Genomic DNA, 26,702 nt, shown 5'->3' with positions numbered 1-26,702 from the left:
TCTGAAGAATTGAAGCTGTTATAGCTGCAAAGCGTGGCACCCATTCTCTAATACAAAAGACAGCAAATGATGGATAGGAGAAAATAACAAACCCGAGAATCATCAAGTTAAAATAGAAAAAATAAATGCCATTGTAATCAAAATGTACATGACACACACACAGCCAGAGGAAGAGAACTTCTTTCTTAAATCAACACCTGTTTTCATGTTCCTTTTAACAGCCTGTTTAAAAGGGGAAAAATTGCCATGGTAACACTTGTTCTTCTGATCGATTCTCTTTTTGGGAGATGAAAATTATCTTATCAGATGAGACTTATTAAATTAGATGATGCAGGATTAATCAGAAAACAATGGAAGGCATGACCATGGACATCAGTACGAGGATAACTCACCTAAAACTAACTTTAAAGTGTCATCAAAGTTTGATTTTGATTAAATTCCTTGAGCATGCAAACATTCACGTAAACAGTTCAGCTGGAATCGCTAGTAGGAATCAAAAAGAAAATAAAAACAATCATGCCTTCCCTAGCACTGAGGACTTTCCTAGGAACTTGTTTTTTCTAGGAAATACCCTCTGCCGTTCACTTCTGTTCACTGCCGTTCAGATTTTTCCTTAGAACCTAACTAATAATTGTTTGCGGAAGCCCCTGCAATTTCACGGAAACCGCAAATATCCTCCACATTTTTCTCCTTTTTTGTGCCAATATACGATTATTCATGCGCTTTAAAGCTAAACTATTAAAAACACTATAATTTACTAATTTGTTACAAATATTAACTTAAATTCAGCTAAATTTCCATATAAAATATAAAACTGCATAGATTTTTCAGTACTATAAAAAAAACATGAAGCGACCTTAGAGAAAAAAATGTGGCCCGTGATGGTAAATTATCATCGTATTTAACCCTACAATACTCATACCAAAGAAAATGATTGCGCATACCAAAGAAAACATGTTTGCATGACTTACAGTACAAACAGGGAGATAACATCAGTATTTTACATTCGAGGACTGCGGGAGACACAGCAGTACATAACTGTACGATATACGGGTTACCTTTACATTCTTTTATTTTTAGGGTAAATTCATAAAGCCGAGTTTGGAGTGAAATTAAGGGTTTGAAATGATAAAGGTAGGCATTTATTGGCTTTTTTTTTTTTACAATTCCCCGAACTGTGGGAAAAGCTCTGGGAACGTAAATCAAGAGAAAGAAAAGGTAACTAATTACGACGAATCTAAGTGTAATAGCGCCACAAGACAAACGTCTCAGGTGATAAAACATTTAACGCTTCCACTTCCCCATTACAAACCTGATCCCTCATTTCACGCTTCCAGCTCATGCTTCCCTTTTAAGTTTTCTAGGTTCACTGTGTCAAGTGTTATGTCAAGTCAAGAACACGCTCCACAAAGGCATGCGTGCAAGCCTGCAAAAAACGACAAATTCAGTTTAAGAAAATTGCACCCACCTATGTGATTACACCACGGGGTATTTATAAATAATAATATGGAGGATTAACATGACGTGATGAACAAAGCAAAAGCAAGTCTTATTAGAGAGGTTAAAAATCCATTTTCACCCTCTGTATCAGCCTGCTCTTTGTGTCTGTGAAGGCGAAAGTACTAGGGTGTGAAGCACACAGACTAGGGTTGGGTCGATAGACGGTGCCATCGTCCATCGCCGATGGCCGATAGCCATCACGATGCTGAGCAGGCATCGCAATCCTTTTGCCCTGCCCCCGCAGCAACCAGCTCACGAAAAACACACAGTTAATCACACTATATAGCCAAATGAAATGCATGCTTTCAATTTCCGCATCTTTACTTATTTTATTATTATTATGAGGAAATAATAACAAGGAGGTTGTTAGCGATCACAAATTACAGTGAACTCCAAACGAATTACACAAGCTAGTTCGTTTACATTAACAAATGAGGCATACAAAAACAGCAGAAAAAAAATCAAAATTTTAATTCAATTAGATTAAATAAACTACAGCAAATATGGCTTTTTCATGGTTTTACAATAACGAAAGAAGCTTGGAACCACCCATGGAACGCACCAAATAAGCAAATCCGTTTCCTGTAACCCTACAGCACCCAAAAGAATCCTCTGCTAACGTCCCAGAGTTGGACACCACAGTTCACACCCAAAGGTCTTGTGGAGTGAGGCTCCAAAGGGGCGGAGCCACCCCAGCAGAGGAACCCAAACCCTAGGTGGGTTTTAATATTAATGAGTTTTATTGTTATGGCTGATTGGTGTTCCTAAGGCAAAATTTCTTATTGCAACATGCATTTTCCCATAGAAAATAATGTATATGCAGATCATCTGTTCCACTGAACCAAAATATATTACCAATATTACCAATTTCATTTTACCAATAATAATAATCACATTTTTAATTATAAAAACAAATCAAACTATTTAAAAAAAGACATTGAAATTAAGCTTTTGGCACTGAAATTGAAAGCAGCTGCCTTTTTTTCTTGCTACCGTCCTTGCTAACATTTTTGGGACCCATGGTGCAAATAAAAGTTTTTGTAAACTTAGCTGCTGTCCGGCTCGGGTAAATGAATCGTATGCTGAAAATGTTTAATATGCCGATATAAATTTCCCACAAAATTTAAATTCTTAAGGTGAAAATTTGTAAGGGAGGGCATTCGTATGCTGTGGTCCCGCTGTGTAACTTAAAATACAGTACAGCAAGTCCCTTACATAAAGACATTAGAGTTATGAACTTTCGAAAATACAAACAATCGTTCACAAACGTTTAGTCGTGGAAGTTAGACACGTGTCCATCGTACATCACGCAGCATGCATCCCAGGATGTCCAGAAGCAAGCATTAAAACAGCAGCGATAAAGCTGGTAACACTAAGAAGCAGCAGGAAATAACAAACAATGAAAATAAAAGTGAAAATAACTGAGAGAATGGTAAAGCGAGGTGAAAGGATGGGAAACATTTTAGCCCGCTTTTTAAAAAAAAAACATGAATCGTTCAATCATCTGCACGATTCTAAAGAACGTGGACAAGATAATGGTACGTGTTAGTTTTATACCGTGTATAGCCGATTGCTGTAGTATCCCAAGTCCTAGACAACGTTGCTTAGATCTCTACAACTCACTGCAGTTTTCGTCACAGTCATGAATATTAATCTGCAAACACTCTAATAAATAAAGTCCAGCTTGAATGAATTCTCAAACCAGGAGGTGTTGATTAGTCTCCTGTAACATCAGCTCATTTCTGTATCGTGGGACCCATTGTTTAAAAGTATGTGCATCCCTCAGACACCCATAGTTCTGATCACTGAGGTCTTTCACATGATGTACTCAGGAAGATGTTGCAATTAGACTCTAGAGTCACGCAGAGGTCGAGGCAGGTCCTGTACAGGATCCATCGAGCATGCGCTGTGAAACATTTTTGCAGGGAATTAAACTTTAATCCGGGTGGACCGTGCTGTGTCCCTGCATTTCTCGAACAGGTTGCTCAGGCACCAGGAGCTGACAGGAAGTTAAAAACCGACCCGTTTTGAGGGTGTTGTCCTCACGACAGAGAGAAACGTAACAGTCACCACTATCGTTATCCATCACGCGCCAAAACATTATTATACGTTTACAAGGACACCCTGCACACACACACACATACATACTGTATAACCAACCACAAAAGGATGAACACTGACGCACAGAAGAAAGAATGACGGTTTTGCTAGGCTGTGAAGCTAATCACACACTTTCAGGATGTCTCGCCTGCTCGCTCACCTCGTCGCTGCCGCTCGTGCAGAAACCCGCGTCGTTCTGGCGCGCGCGCCGCTCGTGCAGCCCCAGCACGCGCAGCAGAGTCGGGTCCTCCCGCAGCGTTAGCTCGATGCTAACGGGCCTCGGCTCGCTCGGGCCGCCCGCCACCGCCGCCGCCGCATCCAGCCCCAGCCGGCCGACTCTACAGCGCCTGCCTGTCTTCTGACGACCGCGGGACGGACACGGCCGACCCGGGAAGCGACACCGCGCCGGGGCGGTCGGACTCGCCCCCGCGAGGAGAGCAACCGAGGCAGTTAATCCGCCTCCAGCCGCCGCCATTATTATTCCACCACAACAACAACGACGACGCTGCGCTTCGGGGAGGAACAAGATGGAAAGGCGCGCAAATCGCGCCCGGCGAAATGCATTCTGGGAAAACGAGTTTTTTTTTTTCCCCTGACCCGCCTCCCTCCAGTTTCTAACCGCTGCTAATACTCTCTCTGCCTTTTTTTTTTCGTCTCTTTCTATATATTTTTTAATATAATATTTAGCTAAAAATAAGCTGTTCAGCTTTAATATAATCAGTGATAATGATTATTTCAGGTTGAAGCCCATGCACATTACCGTCTGTCTTTCTGTACAACAGAACTCTCTCTGCCTAGCTTATTAATATAAAGAAATAAAAATGTTGTAAGATTGAATGTTGTAGGACTTACGCCTTGCTTTATGTTAAGTCATACTTTTTCAGTCGTCACTCCAATTACCGAACAGGTACTTTTACCTGGAGAGTGAATCACAGATGAGAAATTGGAAAAGTAGAAATTACTCCAGCGAGTTAAAATTCACTTATACCACTTTAGCACTTTTATTTCAGCATTGAAAATATTAAATAATCCTAGTAAAATATTAACTTTTTAATGAATATCTATTGGTGCAGGTGTTTGTTTACATTGAGCAAGTAGCTTATTATTAGCCTTTTTTTAAAGTAGATTATTAAAGAAATTCATAACATCACTTTTACTCAACATTTTGATTTATGTCGTAGATTTAACTCCAGATACACATCTAAGTACTGCAAAAGTTCTGTCGAGACAGTTTTTCATGATGCTGTAACATATTTTGGCTTAACAAACAGACAAAAGATTTTCTGAGACTGGTTTGGACCAATGTACAGACAGAACCTTTTTTTAATGTTTATAGAAGCACATCTTTTTGAGCCAGATATACCATGTGGTCTGGCCTGACCATGTGGTCTATACACCTGGTCTGGCCTGACCACACTTTGTGGATTAACATGGTTTAACTATGGAGAATATACATTTACTTATTTGCTCATTGTCTACGTACACCGGTTTCCCTGGTATACAGGGTCACCGGGGGACTGGAGCCCATCCGAGGAGACTTAGGTTTAGGTTTAGTTTATTTGTATAGCACATTTACAACAGCCACGAGACTGACCAAAGTGCTGTACATTTGGAAACATCATCATAAAATAAAAGTACACGATTACAATCTAGGAGAAAAGAAACAAAATAGAAACACATTTTAAAAATTAGATAGGCAAAGTAAATCCCAGTAGACCATTGAAAACAGATGGGTTTTTAAAAGGGATTTAAAAATAGTCAGAATAGGAGCCATTCGGATTTCAACTTGCAAGTCATTTCAAAGACGAGGCCCAATTACTGAAAAAGCATGGTCACCTCTACGCTTGAGTCTGGAATGTGAAATTAAGAGGAGGTTCTGGTCACAGGATCTCAAACTTCTCAGGGGGGTATATTGGTGCAGCAATTCAGATAAATAGATGAGTGCTTGCTGTGATTTCAAAACAAATAATAAAATTTTAAAATGTATTCTGAATTAAACAGGCAACCAATGAAGGGCCTTCAAAAGCAGAGTCACGTGATCTCTTCTTTTCTTTTTTTAAGAGTAACTTAGCAGCAGTTTGGGATTTAGAGATGCCATAATAAAGAGAGTTGCAATAGTTGAGACGGGATGTAATAAAAGCATGAACGGCCATTTCCAGGGTCTTGTCAGTGAGAAAATGTTTAATTTTTGCAAGCATATGGAGCTTAAAAAAGCTCGATCCGATCACGGTAGAGATTTTTTTATCAAGGAGTTTTAATGTGTCATCTAACAGGACACCCAAATTCCGAACCTGTGAGGACCTAAAAGCTGATAGAGGTCCCAGGTCAAAATCAGAGGCCTTCATATGTTCTGAAGGGCCGAAGACTATCACCTTAGTTTTCTTTTCATTTACAGATTAGAAGTTAACCAAGATTTAACTTAATCTAAACAAGATAACAAAGCATTCATGGCCAAGAGAATTTTTCTTCTTAAAAGGTAAATAGATTTGCGTGTCATCAGCATTAAAATGGAATGATACCCCATGTTTCCAAAAAATGGAGCCTAGAGGTAGCATGTACAGTGAAAATAGAGTGGGAGTCAACACAGAACCTTGTGGAAGACCACATGGGGAAAGAAGAAGTCGATGAGGAGAAGTCTCCTAGCCTAACTACATATTTCCTACCAGATAACCACTTTAAAACTGTGCCAGAGAGACCCACCCGAGACTAGTCTATTAAGTAGTGTGAAATGGTTGATAGTGTCGAAGGCAGCTGATAAGTCTAAAAAAACAAGAACCACAAAATCCCCCGTATGAGTGGCTAAAAATATGTCATTTAACACCTCAAGAGGGCTGATTCTGTACTGTGGACCGCCTTAAAACCAGATTGAAAATGCTCAAACAAACTGTTTAAAGCAAGAAAAGATTAATCTTTTCCAAAACTTGTGGTAGAACAGAGATAGGGCAATAATTTTTTAGAACAGACAAATCGAATGAAGGCTTCTCAAGGAGACGAGTAACAGTAGCCACTTTCAAATTGGGAGGAACCACACTTGTTGAGAGGCACTTATCAAAAAAGGCCGAAAAAACATTCCAAAAACATTCCAAGATACAGACAACGGCAGGGGAGCAGGCTGCTTGGTAGAAAAGATATAAGCTTCCAAACCAGGTTTACTTAGTTTGTCTTTAAATAAAACTATAGCATAACATAAAACAGGACCTTAGGTCTGGACTGATTGTGCAAAATTTGATTAAAAAAATAGGTCGCCTTAGCTGATTTGTCAGCTTTCTGATAAGCTGATAAACCGTCTTTGAACAGCTGTAAAGAAATGTGTAAACTATACTTATGGAACAAGGCAGGGTACACCCTGGATGGTTGGAGGGTGCCAATCTGTTGCAGGACACACACACACTACAAGCTGTTTGGGGACACAAATTAACCTAACCTGCATGTCTTTGGACCGTGGGAGAAAACTGACAAGTACCTGAAGGAAACCCACAGGGAGAACATGCAAACTCCGTGCACACAGACCCTGGAGCTGCATGGTGATAAGGCTAAGCAGTAAGCAACCATGCCAACTTAAAACATACATTTTAGTAAAAAATTATGAGAGTAGGCATAGGCAAGGAAAACTTGTGATTCAAAAATATCTACACAAATACATAATTTTTCAATTACATTGCGAGTAACGCGGTTTGCGAGTGTTCTGCAAGATGAGCAAAAGTTTTTAATAAATCTCTCGCCGGATTGTTACTACTTTTACTAGCGCACATACAGTAATGCCTTTGAGGATTCTGGCTTCTCTGGACACAGTGGAACATCCAGACAAGACGAGAGAAATAATTGATTTCCAGAGCTTGAGCTAGTTTTACAAAGTATTTCCCAGGTTGGCATCTTTCTGTGATGGAAAAAATATATCATAACAATATTTCTTTATGAAATATTTATATTTATACCTATATTTATATCTATATGAGCTTCAAATAAGAGACTTTACCAAAGACATTTAGTGGTACAGATTATGTAACAGAAAGGTGTGAATACATAACGAGAAAACTAACATCTATAGTAGCTTCTTGTTGCCATAGACCTCTATTTAAGTAGGACAAAATTACTGAACGTCTAATGTGGTTTACACATTTCTTCAACCTTAATTTAGAAAAGGCTCTTAATCATCCACTATATCAGGACTGATGTGAGACACATGCTGTAGGTGAAGTGAAATAATTATCTCACTCCATATTATATGTATCATATACAGTATAAGACCATGAAACCTTCTTGGTTATCCTCAATATCCGCAGTGCGGTCCAAGGTGGCACAATTCCCAAACCAGACAGAGACGCAGCTGATCATGATGTCCCTCTATAAAATTAAAGTGATTAAATATTATATGATATTTATTGTTTATTTCTATTTAATCACATTTTAATTAATTGAATGAGAAGTACTTTCAGCCTTTACTCACTAGTACTACTAGTTGTACTGCAGCCAGCCACTAGAAGAAGCATTTTACGTGTCTTCAGTCCCTGGTGGTCTAGTGGCTAGGATTCGGCGCTCTCACCGCCGCGGCCCGGGTTCGATTCCCGGTCAGGGAAGTCAAGTTTTTCTTGACTTGTGGATCTAGAAGTTTAACGCAATTATTTAAGCGCCTTACACTCATTGGATTCTACATAAAAGGTGATTCCTTCGAGCCGGATTCGAACCAGCGACCTAAGGATGGCCAATGATATTTAACTACAGTCCTCCGCTCTACCAACTGAGCTATCGAAGGTCGAACCTTTCTCTCTAAAAACGTGCAAAAGAAGAAAACCCTATAGTATCCTCTTTTTTTATTTGGTTTAAAGTGGTAGAGGAATATCCCAAGTTTTCAGTAGCAGGAGCTTTTTTGAAGCTATTTTGCTTCATTTTTGATTCGGTGAAGGAAAAAAATGGTTGACCCAAATAGAAAATCGACCTACACTTAGGTAAATGGAGGAACAGGAACGCTCATTCAAAGCAGCGTTGAGGACACGTGCTTTCATATTTTAATCGGCTGAGAAATACTTTCTACCGTGTGCTATAGCCAGCCACTAGAGGCACTTTTTTTCACTAAGGATCCCTGGTGGTCTAGTGGTTAGGATTCGGCGCTCTCACCGCCGCGGCCCGGGTTCGATTCCCGGTCAGGGAACTAATGTTTTTCCACAAACATACGGGACATTAACCCTTTTTTTGACATTTTACTACTTTCATGAGCAAATTATTATTTGTGTTATAAAGACTAACCGTTGCCATCCCCTTGCTTTTATAACCTTACTCCATGACGGAAATAACCATATCAGATGTTAATAATTGATGATATAAATTGGATTATTGTTACAAATATCCTATTCTTTAAATGATCAAAGTGATTCACTTTAAAATATTACATTATATTTATCCTGTTAATAGCATAATACATGGACAGTAGATCTATGTTCATACTGCAACCAACAGAAAGAATGTATTCCTCATTAGGGCCCAAGCACTGTAAGGTGGGCAGGACCCTCTTGTTTTCCTAAGGATTCTTTTCCCACCATTTTGGGCTCTTAATCTGCTGCCGTTAAGATGCCTGACAGTTGCATGTCTCTGGGCCCTCACACGAGATTTTGGTGCATAGCTCATACACACTTGCACGTATGCACATGAAACTCGGTACACATTTAGAGCTCACTGAGCCGGGCTTTCTTTACAACTTTTGCACTATTATGGCCTTAACTAAACACAAAGTCAGTTATTTTGTGTTGTTTGCCAAAACGCACCCGATTAATTTGGATATACTGCTCCTAAGCGATTTATACAATCATAACCAAACCTAGCCTACGTGATCTAAAGCCATTGGAGATGCAAAGTTGTAGAGGGATTTTTGATATCTCAAACGGATCAGCCGTGGCGATGCCACAAATCTATACCAAAAAGTGGTTAATCTTTGTGACACTATATTGAATTACATTATATTCGGTGACACTTTCAGTAACATCATAGTGTGATGCTTTTTTCCCCGCAGCATCTGTAGACTATTGTACACACACACACACACACACGCACGCACAAAGACTCTTATACATTAGACACGTACACACATACACATTACAATTGTTATCGCTCACACTTACACAGACACACACACACACATGTACACACTCATACACACATACACACACACTTATGTACACAGACAGACAGACACACACAGACTGATACACCCACACCGCTCACACACACAGACACACACACACCTCTCTTTCTCTCTCTCACATGCACACAATAACCCTCACGTCTCACACACACGCACAAAGACTCTCATACATTAGACACATACACACATACACATTACAATTGTTATCGCTCACACTTACACAAACACACACACACACACACACACACACACACACACACACATGTACACACTCATACACACATATACACACACACACACAAATGCACACAGACAGACAGACACACATATACACACACATACACACAGAGATTGATACACTCACACTGCTCACACACTTTCTATATGTTAATAGTTAAGTTCTAAGTTCATAAATGTACATTTTCTAAATCACATCCGAAAAATATCACCTTTCCTTTGTGAAATACAAAACCTTTTGAACCCCTTTAACACAATATAAAACCACAGATCTTTTCTGTTATTGTCTAAGTATTTAGATTTAATCAGTGGAACATTGTGATTATTTTTTTTTTTTTGCTCTTGAGTTTTTTTTCTTTCATTTTTAGTTATTTATTTGTCTGTTTATTTGTTACTTTACTTTACTGTTATTATTTATTTATATATTTTGTTAAAAATGCTTATACTGTATATTTTCTATTTAACTGTAAATAGTTTATTGTACAATTAAATTTTTTACACCTGAATATTATACTTTTATTCTTTTAATATTGTGATTAAAATTTTTTGTGATTAATAAAAAAAAAAAACGGAAACAAGCATCAGCGGCTTCCGGTGAATTTCGTGTTGTCCAATCACAGAGCGCGATGTCTGAAGTAGGCGGAGAACAGTCGGCACACGCTGCGGTTCGCTTCCGGGTTAGAGCTTGTCCTCTGGTTGAAGTGCAACGTGAGTAGCCTTGACTTTAATATGAATCAGATTTTTTATGTAGGCCGTTGGATAATACATCCACCGTTCGTAAATGTTATATACAGTCGTTGAAATACCCAGATGTACTGTGCCTTTAACACTGAATGTCTTTTCAATGGCGCGCGCGCATGTGTGTGTATCCTTGACAATCAGGGACGTGTGGGATCACGTGACTTGCCTAGTGGTTCCTAATGTAATGAGTAATTTTCAGATCTCCTGTTAATGTCCCAGTATTGCACATGTTCCACCTGACGTGCTGACTGCTGTACCTTTCTCTCACTGTCATGCCTCCTCAGCATGGGTAATGTGTTGGCTGCCAGTTCTCCCAGTCCAGCCCCACCAGTGCAAGCTGGGCCAGGCTTGGTTTCTGTGCCTGCTGGCTTCACCATGCCATCTGTCTCCCCGGTCTCTTCTGCTTCCTCTGGGCAACAGGAGAGCGAGCCAGCGCTTCCCAACCCAGGTGCTTTTGAGGAGTTCCATCGAAAATGCAAAGGTGAGCCTCCTGAGACAAAATTAAAAAACTGTCTTACATCATAGTGTGTGAAGGGCACTATTGCTTTTCTAAGTATTATTATTAGAGCCCAGGCACTATGACATCATGCGAAAGACATGTCCAGTTGAGACGAAGTTGTAAACTTATGCCGGAAAATGGCTCATGACTTCCTGAACGGGAATTGTTAGAGGTCTTAGTGTGTTTAAAAAGCACACAGGTTGTCTATTGCGCCTGGGTGATGAAGGCACAGGTGCTTGGGCTCACTCATCATATATTGCAATTATATTTATTTATTATTATTATTATTAGTGTTTTTCATCATTCGGGCTCTTTTGGAGGTCTTAACATGCCCAAAACCCCCCAAAATTGGCATGTCGGAATTTGGTGCCGTTATGACAGCTGCGAGTTATAAGATTTTGCTGTGTATATCATACACACTTGCATGTATGTATGCATGTGAAACTCGATCTTACTTCTAGATCTCGTTGTTTCATGGTCTCTGCTCAACACAAAGTCAGATATTCTGGATTGTTTGCAAGACGCACCCAATGGATTTTGATATGTTCCTCCTAGGCACCAAACTGAGCCCATATTGCTAAAGGGATTAGCCATGGCATGGCCTTAAACTTATGGCACAAAGTGGCCTATGATGTTCTTAGTTACATAATTTTATAATTGCATAGTTATATAATATATGTAGCAGTAGTACTATAATATATAATATTATAATAGTCACTTTTAAGAAACTTAATATGAGTGACATCACAGTAAAAAAGCATTGCCCTACAACTTCGGCGTATGACAGCATATTGAGTGACATCATAGTATGACCTTTTTTTTTCTTTTTTTTTCCCAGCATCCAGAGTTTTTTGGAGGTCTTTGTTTTTTTTTTTTAATGTTGCAAGATAAGTTATTTTTCTTTCTTTTTTAAGGTTCATAAGGCAGAATCAGCTTTATTTCTTGTTTATAAATGTGTTTATAAATATCTTATAAAAACATCATTATGTATATTTATTTTCCTGGACGTTTGTATGTTTGTTTAATTATTTTTCCTTAGTGCAACTGCTCAGATAAACTTTATATTCCTTGCTTTAAACTCAATTGCAGTTCAGTGTTATGTGTGTGTTTGTGTGAGCTTAACTGGTACTTTTAAATCAAACTTTTTGGATAGAGCATGTTTTGAAATATTGAAAAATGTTTCAAAGGTTGTACAAAGGTTTGGCCATCTCTATATATATTATGAAATTTCAAATCTGATGATATAAAGTGGATATAATGTTTAAAATCATTGCTTACGTTGTGACATGTTCACATTTGTTTCTAGTAAACAAATAAATAGTTTAAATAGTTAATTATACTGATGATAGAAACATTGCTTTTTTCTTACTGAAGATGTTGAACGGTTGGCTAATTTATTATGATTTTTTATTTTTTTATTTTATTGTATAGAGCATACACCATGCACATCCCTGTAAGTGAGCTGATACTATGCAAGCGATGATGTATTTAGGGCTTACACTAGGGCTGGTACTGTTACAGCTACAATTACAAAGTCTTAATGTAGACCTTCTGACCAGATCTTATCTAGTAATTTTACGGCGCTACGCTATAAAGGTCTTAAATACAGTAGCAGAGGGTGTTAATGAGAGTGCATCCACAGCAATGCAGTGATCATATACATAATGAAGAATGTTTTTTTTTTTTCTGTATAGAGGTGTTTCCCATGCAGATGGAAGGAGTTCGGCTAACAGTCAACAAGGGAATCAGCAGCTTTTTCCAGGTCTGTCTTATTTTTCTGCTATGACTTTTGTAATTTCCTTTTACATATATAAATTTTACGTATAAGTAATATGCAAATATTGTACATTGGAACCATGTTACACGTTAAGCATTGAATACTACACAATGTCCTACCCTGGCTAATGTTTTGCGACTATTTTGTCAAAAGCTCCATTAGCTCTTTTAGCTTTGGTCTTGCGGGATATCTCAGACCCTACTTTCCCTTTTTGTCCTAAACTTTATATAACCTTAGTGCTGTTAACTCTAATGCCATCAGCTGGAGGATCTAAACAAACCATTAAGACCTGGAAGATCTCATAATCGAAAGTTCTTTTTTTTTTTTTTTTTTTTTCAAGAAATATTTTCTATTGTATGTTAAGGCTTCATCTGAGAGAATGCATTTTTTCATAACTCAAACTACCATTATTTCACTTTTCTTCTTTAATGTTTGTTTTGCTTTATTGCCTGTGTAGCTAAGTCACGTCCCACCAGTGTATCTTCTAATATGAGTTCACATTAGGGGAAAACTCGAATTGCCCTTTTATGTTTATTTATTTAATTAATTAATTAATTAATTTATTTATTTATTTATTTATTTATTTAAATCCAGCTCATACAAGAATAATATAAAAAAAAAAACACATCATAATGTTTTTGGTTTGTTCGTTAGTACACACACCAGGGATCCATCTAAATGTCTAAAATTAGAAAAATTTTAATCTTTTAAATCTTTTTAATCTGAGCTGCTGAATGTGTGGCCTGACAAACAGATGGTACAGTAATATGTCAGAAAAAAAGCTTGTTTTGTAGCTTTCAGTGGTGTGGTAGAAGAAAAGATTATGTACAGTACCTGCCATTATTGTTGTGTCACTAATATATTTGTAGCTATTCTGCGAGTTTCATCCTATGAGTGGGTAAAATACAGTATATATTAAATAAGAAAGTTCAAACAGCAAGAATGTTGTTATCGGCTGGTTGTAGTGTGGGTTGTGGGGCTGTGGGTGAGCAGCTCATCACAGTATGTGGTCTACCACAGATCTAAAGAATCTAATCTCATGACTAAAGAATTCTTTAGTTTCTGTGAGATCAAAAATGGGTCAAAGTTTGTACAGTATGAAAACAGCTCAAGAGAGAGAGAGAGAGATTTAGGCATCTCAGTCACGTCAGGGCTTTATACAGATCACATTTATATGTCTTTCAGTGTGCAAGCAATGTGTCTGACCTGCATGGTGCTTCGTCTCCATCCTTTTTTTTTTTTTTTTTTTTTTTACTTATATTTTTGCTCACAGAAACAATTCTCTGGCTATGCATGTGCAAAGCCACGTCCTTCCCTTCTAAACGTACTGAGTAAGGCGGTGTCTATAATTTGATAGCATTTCCATAATAATTATTGTCCATGATAGTTGATTGCCTTGTATATTTCCATATATTTGTATGGAATACAAGCAACAATCTTTAATCAATCTTTAGTGCAGTGGTTCTCAAACATTTTCTGTCATTCCCCACTTAAGAGGGTGGGCGAATTTTTCAAGCCCCACTTGTCAACAAAATGATAACGAAATCGGCCAAGTTTACTATTTATTGAAATATCAATTTTTCGAATTTATTGAAATATCAATTTTTAAAAAAGTTCAAAACAAATAAAATACACATGCAATTGTTATAACAGACTTACTTTGTCACTTATCTAGAGCTTACTTTCAAAGAAGTCGAGTGGCTGGGTGTGTTGTCTCTAAGTGTCTCCCTACTTTGTTGGGTCTCGCGCTGTCTGCTGCCAGCGGTTTAAAACACAAAACACACACGGGTCTCTCCTCTGCCCCCACCATCCCCACCATGAATCCAAGCGCAACATAGGCTTCATCGTGTTTTCGTGGCTGGCTTTTTGGTTGATTAGGCTGATGGTGCTGAATCACCTGCTCTTTTGTGGTCCATGTAACAAATGTATCCATTGACGTTATTATGCTCACTACATACAGTCCGCTACTGACCTGGTTTGTGTCCGCGGTAAAGTTAGTTTGATATTCGCATCCCCGAATTCAATAGCTGCGTAAATAAACCCGCAAATAAGATACCCACATATATTTCTTTTTTACATTGTCTTTAAGCTACATCCGCCTTAAATTATACATGTTTAAAAGCATAAACACCATTATTCTCTATGGCGCAACGAAAGTTTTAGGGATCATCGCAAAATTCCGCACACCAACAAAACGCGTAGAAGGATATTGATTATCCCTTCTGTTCAGCGCCTGAAGGATCAAAAAGCAACTTTGTGTAGAAATGCCAGACTAGTACTGCCTTATGAAATATAAATTTTTAACGAAAATACAGAAACATCAGCATACACATTGGAATAAATGAAATTAAAAATATAATACCGAATGTTTCCTTATATATTGTTCCTCTGCAATTAACATGCCGATGTTAAACTGTTATTGTTGCACTATGGTTCCAGTTTTTCTCTGATGTTATTTTAACTAATTGTATTAATGATCCATTTCTTTGCGAGTGTTTGTTTAGTTTCGAGTCTCCGATCTTTATTGTCAATAAAGAAAAGCATAAATTAGAATAGGTACTTTCCTATTATTTTCCACTAATTCCCTCGTTCATTGCGCCCCACCTGTCATGTTTGTATTCCCCACTAGTGGGGCGCGCCCCACACTTTGAGAACCACAGCTTTAGTGAATTTTCATTTGCACGCTGTTCTGCTGGGCTCTCAGTTTGGGTATTTTATAGGGATGCACCGAAATGAAAATTCTGGGCCGAAAACGAAACCGAAATTTTTGGATGCACTTGGCCGAAAACCGATACCGAAACCGAAAATGGCTTCATTAAAAAACATGTTTAAAATATTTTCTTTTTGTTTGTATTAAAAAAATGTTGCATATTGCAACTTTGCTGTCCTCATCTGAAACTTTGAAGTGCTTCCAAACCGCCAACATACTCCGTGTTTGATGCGTAATGACAGCGCGAACAAGACGGGAGGATGGGAGAGGCATAGCGACAATTTCGGCTTTTATTTTCGGCGCTTTCTTACGTTTCGGCCGAAACCGATAATGCTATTTCGGCCGAAAATTTTCGGCGGCCGAAATTTCGGTGCATCCCTAGTATTTTATTCGCCTTTACCTCCGACTGCTGCGGATATGTTTGCTTAAACGACACGACACCATGTGCTGCTTCATGTTTATGCTTTTTATTATTTATTCGAAATAAACATATATTGATTGATCTGTCTATTTGTCAAGTTTTATGTTTTCATAGCCTACTTTCTATTTCTTGCAGTCTATATATGACAAACTATAGATTAGATAAGTTTGGATAGAACCTATAGTTAGATTAGTGGTACATTTTATTATTAGTTAATTATTCTTGTTTTTCAGAAAAGCATTAGGGGTCCAGATAGAATGGGTCTGGATCGCGGTCTGCCATTTAGTGATGATGCCTGGTTTATCGCTTTAAGGCTTACTAGAGGGTATTATGGCCCATTAGGGGGCGAGACATGCTTTATTTTAAGTAGAAATCAGTCTTTTTAAGCAGGCACATGTGTCAAGATTAGTTAAGGGAAAAATATTTAATCACTTCAGTGTCCGGTTTCCCAAAAAAACCAACAAACAAAACACCTATATTGTCTATAACACCATCAACAAACTGCGCTCTTCCTCGGCAGTCTCGTTCCTTCAAAATCAAATCAAATTAAAATTACATACACAGTACGATATGCAGTGAACTTATCGCCTGCAGGAAGAAGCTCCTCCTCAGTCTCTCTGTGTTGGCCTTTAGTGAGCGGAATCGCTTCCCAGACCGCAACAGAGAGAACAGTCCATTGTTGGGATGGCTGAGGTCCTTCACTATCTTCCTGGCCTTGGTCCAGCACCGCTTGCTGTAGTTCAAGTGCAGGTCAGGGAGCTCGGTGCGTATGATGCGCTCAGCTGATCGCACCACCCTCTGTAGAGCTCGTCTGTCCTGCATGGTGCTGTTTCCAAACCAGGTCGTAATATTTCCCGTCAGGATGCTCTCTATGGTACAGGAATAGAAATTCCTGAGCACCTTAGAGGGCAGTCTAAAGTCTCTCAAGCGTCTGAGGTGGTAGAGACGCTGCCGGGCCTTTTTCACCACGGTGTTGATGTAACAGGACCATGACAAGTCCTGTGTGATGTGAACACCGAGGTATCGGAAGCTGTCCACTCTCTCCACTGGGCTCCTGTTGATGATTGGGGTCTGGTAGTTCCTCTCCTGCTTTGTACTAAAGTCCACTATCAGCTCCTTTGTCTTGCTGACGTTCAGGAGGAGATTGTTCCTCTGGCACAACTACTACTACTTTGGTCTTGTGTTAACGTCATTGTTTGGTGCTGTTTTGCAGGTCAATCACACAGTCATGCTAAGCACCCAGGGCGATTCCAGTTACAGATTTGGTGCTACGTATGTTGGGACCAAGCAGACTGGACCTGCAGAGGTACAAATTTATCTATCTTTTAAAAAATTTGAACAGTCATTTATAAGCTATGCACTAGCTTATAACTAAGTGCTTTATATTTTACTTAAATTTATTATTATTATTTATAAAATCAAACCAAACTAAAGAATATAATGTTTAACCATGTTTCTTTTACTACGAGGCGGACCCTCAAATGTGTCACTTGAAAACACTGATAATATAATATTATGACAAGTAATAAATCACAGCTTTCTCTGACTGTTAACCTTTATCCAAAGTTTTAATTTATGCATCTGTGAGAGCACTGCAGGTCAGGGTCGTTTCTTTTAAAACATGAGAAATCGTTGTGTTTGCTAGGCGTTTCCAGTTATGGTGGGCGACATGGACAACAGTGGCAGCCTCAATGCACAGATTATTCATCAAATAAGCGACAGAGTCCGTTCCAAACTGGCCTTTCAGGTAAAACGTGTGACCAAATGAACTGAAGTTTTCATCCATGCATAGAGAAACTAAATTATTAACCTCCTGTTGCTTGTTGTTTTTTTTTTTTTTTTTGTTTGTTTTTTTCCCCAATCAGACGCAACAGCAAAAGTTTGTCAACTGGCAAGGAGATGCGGAGTTTAAAGGAGATGACTTCACAGCTACAGTAACTGTAGGAAACCCGGATATGGTGGTAGGATCAGGTAGAGTATTCTAATATGTTCCCTGATCATGCATGTCTCTTGAACATAAAGTAAGTCCTGTGCAAAAGTCTTTGGCCCCCTCATTTCTTCATGTCTTGCTTCCAAAGAACCAGACGTTCTTGTATTTTTATGTAGTCTTGTGGGATAGTTATTTAATACTCAAATAGACTGTGGCAGGCGGCGTATGGTTGGTGTTAAAAGGCTCAAAGTGTATCAATCAAACATTCCCTACACCATCAAACCACCTCCACCCATTGGGACTGGTGGAATTGGTGTGATGGTGTAGGGAACGTTTGACTGATAGACTTTGAGCCTTAAAAGTTTTTATTATTATGGTCCATGGTGACCCAATGGTGACTGGGTCCAAGGAATCATGCTGTTGCTGATGCCAGGGGTAGCTTAGTGGTTACGGCATTGGACTACGCTTCGGAAGGTCCCATGGTCAAACCCCACGACTACCAAATTCTCCCTTGAGCAAGACCGTTAATCCCAAACTGCTCAGATCTATGAGATAAGAAAATGTAAGTCGCTCTGGATACAGGTGTCTGCCAAATTTCTAAATGTTAATGCATTCTGACGCTAACGTGTGTGTGCTTTTGTAGAAACCATGCTACACATTTTCTGCTTTCAGTTGTTCAGTTCTGGTGAGACTAAACCCACTGCAGCCTCAGCTTTCTGTTCTTCAGAAGTGAAACCAGAATTTTTCTTTTGCTGTTCTCCTGCAGATTCTCATTTGCTTTTTTGCACACCACAATTGCATAGAATGTGAACTTTGCACATTATTCTGGACATTCTGCACATTGTGTTGCATATTCAACTTCGAATCTATTTTTATAATTTTATTTTATTATTTATACATAATGTAAAAAAAAAACTTTTTGGATAGAGATTACAGCTAAAGGTTTTTCTATATTTTCCTATTTTTTTTGTTTCGTTAAAAAAGAAATCTTATTTCATTTTATATTCTTATTGACAACTCTCATTTTTAAATTTCAGGTCATCGGTGATTAAGAATTCTACTTCATATTATACTATGTATGACTGTGTATGTGACAAATAAAATTTAAATTTAATTTGGTTATTCGAGTTACTGTAGCCTTTCTTGTTAACAAGCAATTTTCCACTAGAAATTGTAGTGCACAAAGGACTTGGGAGACTCAGCAGTTCTAGAAATACTTAAACCAACAGCCATGCCTTGGTTATGCCAAGTCACTGAGATCTCGTTTTCTCCCAGTTTTATGGCTGATACAATGCTGCTGGTGCTGTGATTGTTGATTAGGCGCTTATCAGATAGTTGCATGTGTGTTTCAAAATTTTCTCTCTTTATTATTTCCAAATTGTTGGATGTCACCGAATGCAATTTTTATTGAATACACTATTGCTTTCTTTCTTTATCTTTAACGTAGGTATTGTTGTAGCTCACTATCTCCAGTCAATAACCCCATCTTTGGCGCTGGGAGGAGAGCTGGTATATCATCGCCGGCCTGGTGAAGAGGGAGCAGTAATGTCTTTGGCAGGAAGATATACAGGTAGGGAGACACATGGAGAAGAAAAGTCGTCATCTATAGGCTATTTTTCAACTAATTTCCAGCTTGAGCTCTCCTTGTCCTATTGGCCGATAATTTTGGTCATTTGCAGTGTCTAAGCGCGGCGTAGTGGTTAGCACTGTGGCCTTGCATTTCCAGGGTTGAGGGTTCGATTACAGTGTGCATGGAGTTTAGATTAAGTAGAATCTTTTTCTGTCTCTTTAGTAGGAAAAGATTAACCCAAGTACCCAAAGACATGCAGGTTAAGTTAATTGGCATTCCCTAAATTGCCTTGCGTTTGATTATTATTATTCAAAGCTTATTATATGAATAAAAAACTAAATTCAGGATATTTCTACCTGGTAAGGTGTCTTATCTATCCATCTATCTATCTATCTATCTTTACTCCCGTATTTTAAACAAGCCACAGTCCTTACCGTGCATGTCTTTTGATATGGTAATGGAGGGAGTTAGTAAAAATGGCTTAATTAACAGTATAAACTCTTAATGCAAAATTTTGTTAAATATCTTAAATAAAATCTGAAACTACAATATGGTCACATCTTGATTGCTTTATATGAAATCCGTTGTGGTGGTATAAAGAGGCAGAATGATAAAAAAAAAAAAAATTGTCACTGTCTAAAACTTACTGTACATCTTAAACATTAGCAAGTGCACCCTTGAAAAATAACCCTTGAATTAAATATTAATTTGTCCTTTTAGTTAATGAAGCAGTATAGTCGCATAAGGACGATTTCCCTTAAGAGGCTTTTTTTTTTTTTTTTTTACCAAGGTGCTAAAATCATCTTTTATGTTGTCATACTCTAAAAATTAGTGACTAGCGTTTATATAGTGACGAGCTGGACGTTTGTTGAAAATGCGAAGATGCTGACTACTTTCGTATATCAGATGGAAAACGATATAAAAGATATTATTAACACTAAATATAAACATGTCCATGTTTTCCCTCTTGTTTCCAGGTTCTAATTTTATTGCCACGCTGACCCTCGGAGGTGCTGGTGCACACGCATCATATTATCATAAAGCCAACGAGCAGGTAAGGTTTCTTTCAGGATTGTTTTTAATCAGTTCTCTAGAAATTTGCGTGTTGTTTTGATAGGAAGTCCTGTTTAGGAATTATTCCTAGTTCACATTAACATAAAATAAAATCTGCTCTGTTATTGTGTAGCTGCAGATTGGGGTGGAGTTGGAAGCCAGCCCTCGTATGCAGGAAACTAATGTATTATTTGGTTATCAGCTTGACATCCCCAAGGCCAATCTACTCTTTAAAGGTGGGCAAAGCAATTTTTTAAACACTTTAAGCTTATTGCATTCCTTATTTGAGGTGTGGGCCGGGTCCAGGTTGACCTGCTGTGCGGTCCGGATCTGAACTTTGAGAAGTCTTGCTATAAATAGAAGCAGCATGAGAATAACTTCAGATGTACTGCAGAACTGGTGTATTGAACATTGCCTAATGAACTCATGTCCATGTTTTCTGTTTTTCTGCATGCAGGTTCTATAGACAGTAACTGGGTAGTTGGAGCAACGTTGGAAAAAAAGCTGCTGCCTCTTCCCCTGTCTTTGGCGCTTTGTTCTTTCCTTAATCATCGTAAAAACAAGTTCCAGTGTGGGTTTGGCGTGACCATTGGTTAAGCCATTTGTTCAGAGTTCAAGTGAACAGGGCCTGAAACTCGCACTGATGTTTTATGGATTAGCAACATGTGGACACTCACACAAAGTGCACCATCAGTATATATTTTTTTTTTTTTTTTTTTTTTCCTTCTTATTTTTCCATATATGTCTCAATCATTGTTTATATAAAGAAGAGTCCAGGAAGTAACTGCAGCATAATTATAGAAGATATTCATGCATATTCCTGCATAAACCATCTGGCAAAAAAAAGTCAATCAAATGATTCCTGAATTAAGAAATGTTGAGTGAATTGTCTGAAAGAACATGCATTCTGCAATAATCAAGTGAAATGATAATTTTAGGTATTTCAATTTTGATTCTCTTTCATGTTATTTGCGTTTTTAGTCTAAACACTCTCTCCTTCTCTCTCACTTTGTGTGTGTAATGTGTGTATTTTATTTTTAATACTGTATTGTATTTTCATCTAAATTAAAACATTTCTTTTGTTTTCAGGTCCTCTTTAATTTTTAGTATTTCTTTTACCTAAGTTATGGTATTAGATCTATTGAATCTTCATGAATACGGTTTCCTGTGTAAAGTTTTTTTTTAAATTGTTTTTGTTTGAGTGTTGATTGAGGGTACGCTTGGATCTCAGCAGAAGAATGTAGCTGCTTGCATGTACTCAGACACTTTTAGAATTGAGGGGAAAGGGACCAGCATAAAGGAGGGGAGGATGTTGGCGACTTTAATAGAAAGGGACCTTTTATAGAGAACCAGGTATTGCACCATTGCAGTGATTCTGATATATGCAATGATAAATACATTTTTTTCAGTCTTCATGGAGAAGAAAAGTACAATCCATGCATTAAAATAAGGGGTTATTGTTCAGATGTGTCTCTCAGACCCTCCTCTGAAACTTCTGGTTACTAGAATTGAACCGCATCTACTGTGTCACTGTCCTTTATTAAATAAATAAAGAGTATACAGGAATACCACTGAGAATTGCAATCTAAATGAATCTTTTTGATGGGTTCTCACTTCCTTATTTTTTTTTACTTACGTGCATAAAAAAACTTTGGCCTGTCGAATCAGATCGAGATATTTAAATGTTTGTACCGTGGTCATTGTTCACAGTACATTTTTATAGCTTTCCCTGATGTGTTTTTTTACTAATGAGCAATTTCGCTTTTCATTTTGTTTGTTGATTTTATAGATGATCATGGTACTTTCAGTAGTTTGAAAATTGCTATTAAAAAGGCATTGGGCTTGTAGGTGTCCCTTAATTTCGGACGGAATATTTGGATTTTTTCCCCTTGCCCTTTATTAAGGGCAAAAATATGGTGACTCAAAAGCTACTGTTTACATCCAGACGTGTTCTCTATTGACAATTGGTCAATTAGAAGCATCTGGTAGTTGTTACATAATCCTCTGGAATCTTGCAGACTGTTTGAAGTGACTGGTAACCTAAAATGTATGTTTTGGTTTGTTTATGGGCAAGCCCTTGGTATGACAGCTCAGTTGGTAGAGCGGAGGACTGTAGTCTACTGTCAATGGCCGTCCTTAGGTCGCTGGTTCGAATCCGGCTCGAAGGATCTCTCTTTATGTAGATCCAATGAGTGCTAGCCACCTTTCTTTTGGCTCTGAACTTTGAGATCCACCCGTCCAGAAAAACTTAACTTCCCTGACCGGGAATCGAACCCGGGCCGCGGCGGTGAGAGCACCGAATCCTAGCCACTAGACCACCTGGGACTGATGACAAAGAAAGTGCCTCCTCTGGTGGCTGGCTCTGGTACCTAGAAAAAAACGCTCTAGTGATGGCATAACGTATTTCTCAGTCGAATAAAACAATCCTGGGGCTCCTCCCCTAATGGTGGGCGTGTCAGGCCTGAATAAAGTGGGTGGGCTTTGCATGGAAACAAACAAAGAATGAATATGAATTCAAGCATTTGCACTTGCCTCCTCCTACTCAGTTTATTTTGAAGCTCATTTATTCTTCAGGGAATTAAATTTAAGCTTTTGCACTTGCCTCCTTCTACTTACTTTAATTTAAAAACAGAAGTAACCAAGCTCAAGGACTGTTCTTCAAGGCATAACGTATTTCTCAGTCGAATAAAACAATCCTGAGGCTCCTCTCCTAATGGTGGGCGTGTCGGGCCTGAATAAAGTGGGTGGGCTTTGCATGGAAACAAACAAAGAATGAATATGAATTCAAGCATTTGCACTTGCCTCCTCCTACTCAGTTTATTTTGAAGCTCATTTATTGTTCAGGGAATTAAATTTAAGCTTTTGCACTTGCCTCCTTCTACTCACTTTAATTTAAAAACAGAAGTAACCAAGCTCAAGGACTGTTCTTCATGAGCTGTAGTTCTTGCTCATCTTCACTAAGCAGGCCAATAATTAGCCAAGTATCAGCTGAAATGATTGCCCTCGACTGCTGCGTTGAGTGAGCGTTCCTGTTTCTGCTTTAACCTCTGTGAAGGCCAAGGCTTTTTTTTTTATTTGACTCAATCTTATTTATTCTTCAGGGAATCAAACACAAAGACAAAAAGAGCATGACAAGGCATGGACAAAGCAGAAATGTTTCTCATGGAAAAATGCCATGCTTTTCCCAACTGTTGAATTCATTCCTGCATTTTCCCTAAGAATTAAACAAAATGGGCAATGAAAGTTACCGCCCCGGAACACTCAGGATATTCCTTTACTGCTTTAAACCAAACTGGAAAAGACACAGAGAGTTGCAGCAGCAACTTTGGGCTTTTCGTTTTGGTTTGTTTACAGAGAAAGAAGCCTGACCTTCGATAGCTCAGTTGGTAGAGCGGAGGACTGTAGTCTACTGTCAATGGCCATCCTTAGGTTGCTGGTTTGAATCCGGCTCGAAGGATCTCTCTTTATGTAGATCCAATGAGTGCTAGCCACCTTTCTGTTGGCTCTGAGCTTTGAGATCCACCCATCGAGAAAAACTTAACTTCCCTGACCGGGAATCGTACCCGGGCCGCGGCGGTGAGAGCGCCAAATCCTAGCCACTAGACCACCAGGGACTAAAGACAAAGAAAGTGCCTCCTCTAGTGGCTGGCTCTGGTACCCACGAAAACGCTCTAGTGAAGGTATAACATATTTCTCAGTCGATTAAAACAATCCTGGGGCTCCTCCCCTAATGGTGGGCGTGTCAGGCCTGAATAAAGTGGGTGGGCTTTGCATGGAAACAAACAAAGAATGAATATGAATTCAAGCATTTGCACTTGCCTCCTCCTACTCAGTTTATTTTGAAGCTCATTTATTCTTCAGGGAATTAAATTTAAGCTTTTGCACTTGCCTCCTTCTACTTACTTTAATTTAAAAACAGAAGTAACCAAGCTCAAGGACTGTTCTTCAAGGCATAACGTATTTCTCAGTCGAATAAAACAATCCTGAGGCTCCTCCCCTAATGGTGGGCGTGTCGGGCCTGAATACAGTGGGTGGGCTTTGCATGGAAACAAACAAAGAATGAATATGAATTCAAGCATTTGCACTTGCCTCCTCCTACTCAGTTTATTTTGAAGCTCATTTATTGTTCAGGGAATTAAATTTAAGCTTTTGCACTTGCCTCCTTCTACTCACTTTAATTTAAAAACAGAAGTAACCAAGCTCAAGGACTGTTCTTCATGAGCTGTAGTTCTTGCTCATCTTCACTAAGCAGGCCAATAATTAGCCAAGTATCAGCTGAAATGATTGCCCTCGACTGCTGCGTTGAGTGAGCGTTCCTGTTTCTGCTTTAACCTCTGTGAAGGCCAAGGCTTTTTTTTTTATTTGACTCAATCTTATTTATTCTTCAGGGAATCAAACACAAAGACAAAAAGAGCATGACAAGGCATGGACAAAGCAGAAATGTTTCTCATGGAAAAATGCCATGCTTTTCCCAACTGTTGAATTCATTCCTGCATTTTCCCTAAGAATTAAACAAAATGGGCAATGAAAGTTACCGCCCCGGAACACTCAGGATATTCCTTTACTGCTTTAAACCAAACTGGAAAAGACACAGAGAGTTGCAGCAGCAACTTTGGGCTTTTCGTTTTGGTTTGTTTACAGAGAAAGAAGCCTGACCTTCGATAGCTCAGTTGGTAGAGCGGAGGACTGTAGTCTACTGTCAATGGCCATCCTTAGGTTGCTGGTTTGAATCCGGCTCGAAGGATCTCTCTTTATGTAGATCCAATGAGTGCTAGCCACCTTTCTGTTGGCTCTGAGCTTTGAGATCCACCCATCGAGAAAAACTTAACTTCCCTGACCGGGAATCGAACCCGGGCCGCGGCGATGAGAGCGCCGAATCCTAGCCAATAGACCACCTGGGACTGATGACAAAGAAAGTGCCTCCTCTAGTGGCTGGCTCTGGTACCCACGAAAACGCTCTAGTGAAGGCATAACATATTTCTCAGTCGAATAAAACAATCCTGGGGCTCCTCCCCTAATGGTGGGCATGTCGGGCCTGAATAAAGTGGGTGGGCTTTGCATGGAAACAAACAAAGAATGATTATGAATTCAAGCATTTGCACTTGCCTCCTTCTACTCACTTTAATTTAAAAACAGAAGTAACCAAGCTCAAGGACTGTTCTTCATGAGCTGTAGTTCTTGCTCATCTTCACTAAGCAGGCCAATAATTAGCCAAATATCAGCTGAAATGATTGCCCTCGACTGCTGCCTTGAGTGAGCGTTCCTGTTTCTGCTTTAACCTCTGTGAAGGCCAAGGCTTTTTTTTTTATTTGACTCAATCTTATTTATTCTTCAGGGAATCAAACACAAAGACAAAAAGAGCATGACAAGGCATGGACAAAGCAGAAATGTTTCTCATGGAAAAATGCCATGCGTTTCCTAACTGTTGAATTCATTCCTGCATTTTCTTCAAGAATTAAACAAAATGGGCAATGAAAGTTACCGCCCCGGAACACTCAGGATATTCCTTTACTGCTTTAAACCAAACTGGAAAAGACACAGAGAGTTGCAGCAGCAACTTTGGGCTTTTCGTTTTGGTTTGTTTACAGAGAAAGAAGCCTGACCTTCGATAGCTCAGTTGGTAGAGCGGAGGACTGTAGTCTACTGTCAATGACCATCCTTAGGTCGCTGGTTCGAATCCGGCTCGAAGGATCTCTCTTTATGTAGATCCAATGAGTGCTAGCCACCTTTCTGTTGGCTCTGAGCTTTGAGATCCACCCATCGAGAAAAACCTAACTTCCCTGACCGGGAATCGAACCCGGGCCGCGGCGGTGACACTAGACCACCAGGGACTAAAGACAAAGAAAGTGCCTCCTCTAGTGGCTGGCTCTGGTACCCACAAAAACGCTCTAGTGAAGGCATAACGTATTTCCCAGTCGAATAAAACAATCCTGGGGCTCCTCCCCTAATGGTGGGCGTGTCGGGCCTGAATAAAGTGGGTGGGCTTTGCATGGAAACAAACAAAGAATGATTATGAATTCAAGCATTT

The 26,702-nt window shown here is 39.0% G+C and overlaps 2 protein-coding genes and 3 non-coding genes across 5 annotated transcripts in view; 3 read left to right on the top strand and 2 right to left on the bottom strand.

Annotated features, from left to right (window-relative positions):
* kmt2ba (lysine (K)-specific methyltransferase 2Ba) overlaps nucleotides 1–4,123 on the bottom strand; it is a 50,224-nt gene extending 46,101 nt beyond the window's left edge. Inside the window, exon 1 of the mRNA XM_053489949.1 lies at nucleotides 3,761–4,123. Coding sequence (XP_053345924.1) covers nucleotides 3,761–4,075 — 315 coding nt within the window. The 5' untranslated portion in view covers nucleotides 4,076–4,123. The remainder of the gene's footprint in view (nucleotides 1–3,760) is intronic.
* Nucleotides 4,124–8,105: 3,982 nt separating this feature from the next.
* trnae-cuc (transfer RNA glutamic acid (anticodon CUC)) lies at nucleotides 8,106–8,177 on the top strand. Its single transcript has one exon. It is a non-coding gene; the product is annotated as a tRNA-Glu (tRNA).
* A 500-nt stretch (nucleotides 8,178–8,677) lies between these two features.
* On the top strand, nucleotides 8,678–8,749 carry trnae-cuc (transfer RNA glutamic acid (anticodon CUC)). The gene has a single exon. It is a non-coding gene; the product is annotated as a tRNA-Glu (tRNA).
* A 1,873-nt stretch (nucleotides 8,750–10,622) lies between these two features.
* On the top strand, nucleotides 10,623–21,762 carry tomm40l (translocase of outer mitochondrial membrane 40 homolog, like). The gene is made up of 10 exons (XM_053489732.1): nucleotides 10,623–10,681; nucleotides 10,999–11,195; nucleotides 12,908–12,975; nucleotides 17,335–17,427; nucleotides 17,767–17,868; nucleotides 17,987–18,092; nucleotides 19,499–19,621; nucleotides 20,599–20,675; nucleotides 20,808–20,910; nucleotides 21,132–21,762. Exons 2-10 carry the CDS (start codon nucleotides 11,000–11,002, stop codon nucleotides 21,269–21,271), a joined length of 1,008 nt encoding a protein of 335 aa, XP_053345707.1. The 5' UTR covers nucleotides 10,623–10,681; nucleotide 10,999; the 3' UTR covers nucleotides 21,272–21,762.
* A 1,165-nt stretch (nucleotides 21,763–22,927) lies between these two features.
* trnae-cuc (transfer RNA glutamic acid (anticodon CUC)) lies at nucleotides 22,928–22,999 on the bottom strand. The gene has a single exon. It is a non-coding gene; the product is annotated as a tRNA-Glu (tRNA).
* Between the last annotated feature and the right edge of the window lie 3,703 nt (nucleotides 23,000–26,702).

Source organism: Clarias gariepinus, chromosome 28 (assembly GCF_024256425.1).
Source record: "Clarias gariepinus isolate MV-2021 ecotype Netherlands chromosome 28, CGAR_prim_01v2, whole genome shotgun sequence".
NCBI lineage: Eukaryota > Metazoa > Chordata > Actinopteri > Siluriformes > Clariidae > Clarias > Clarias gariepinus.
Note: the sequence above shows the minus strand (reverse complement) of the source record. Positions and strands in the feature narration are given on the sequence as shown.

Excerpts from the sequence above, each read along its gene's own strand:
- tomm40l (XM_053489732.1), top strand. The coding sequence starts at position 11,000 with ATGGGTAATGTGTTGGCTGCCAGTTCTCCCAGTCCAGCCCCACCAGTG. Across the intron at positions 17,869-17,986 it reads GTTCCAAACTGGCCTTTCAG|ACGCAACAGCAAAAGTTTGT; the intron begins GTAAAACGTGTG and ends TTCCCCAATCAG. Across the intron at positions 20,676-20,807 it reads ATCATAAAGCCAACGAGCAG|CTGCAGATTGGGGTGGAGTT; the intron begins GTAAGGTTTCTT and ends GTTATTGTGTAG.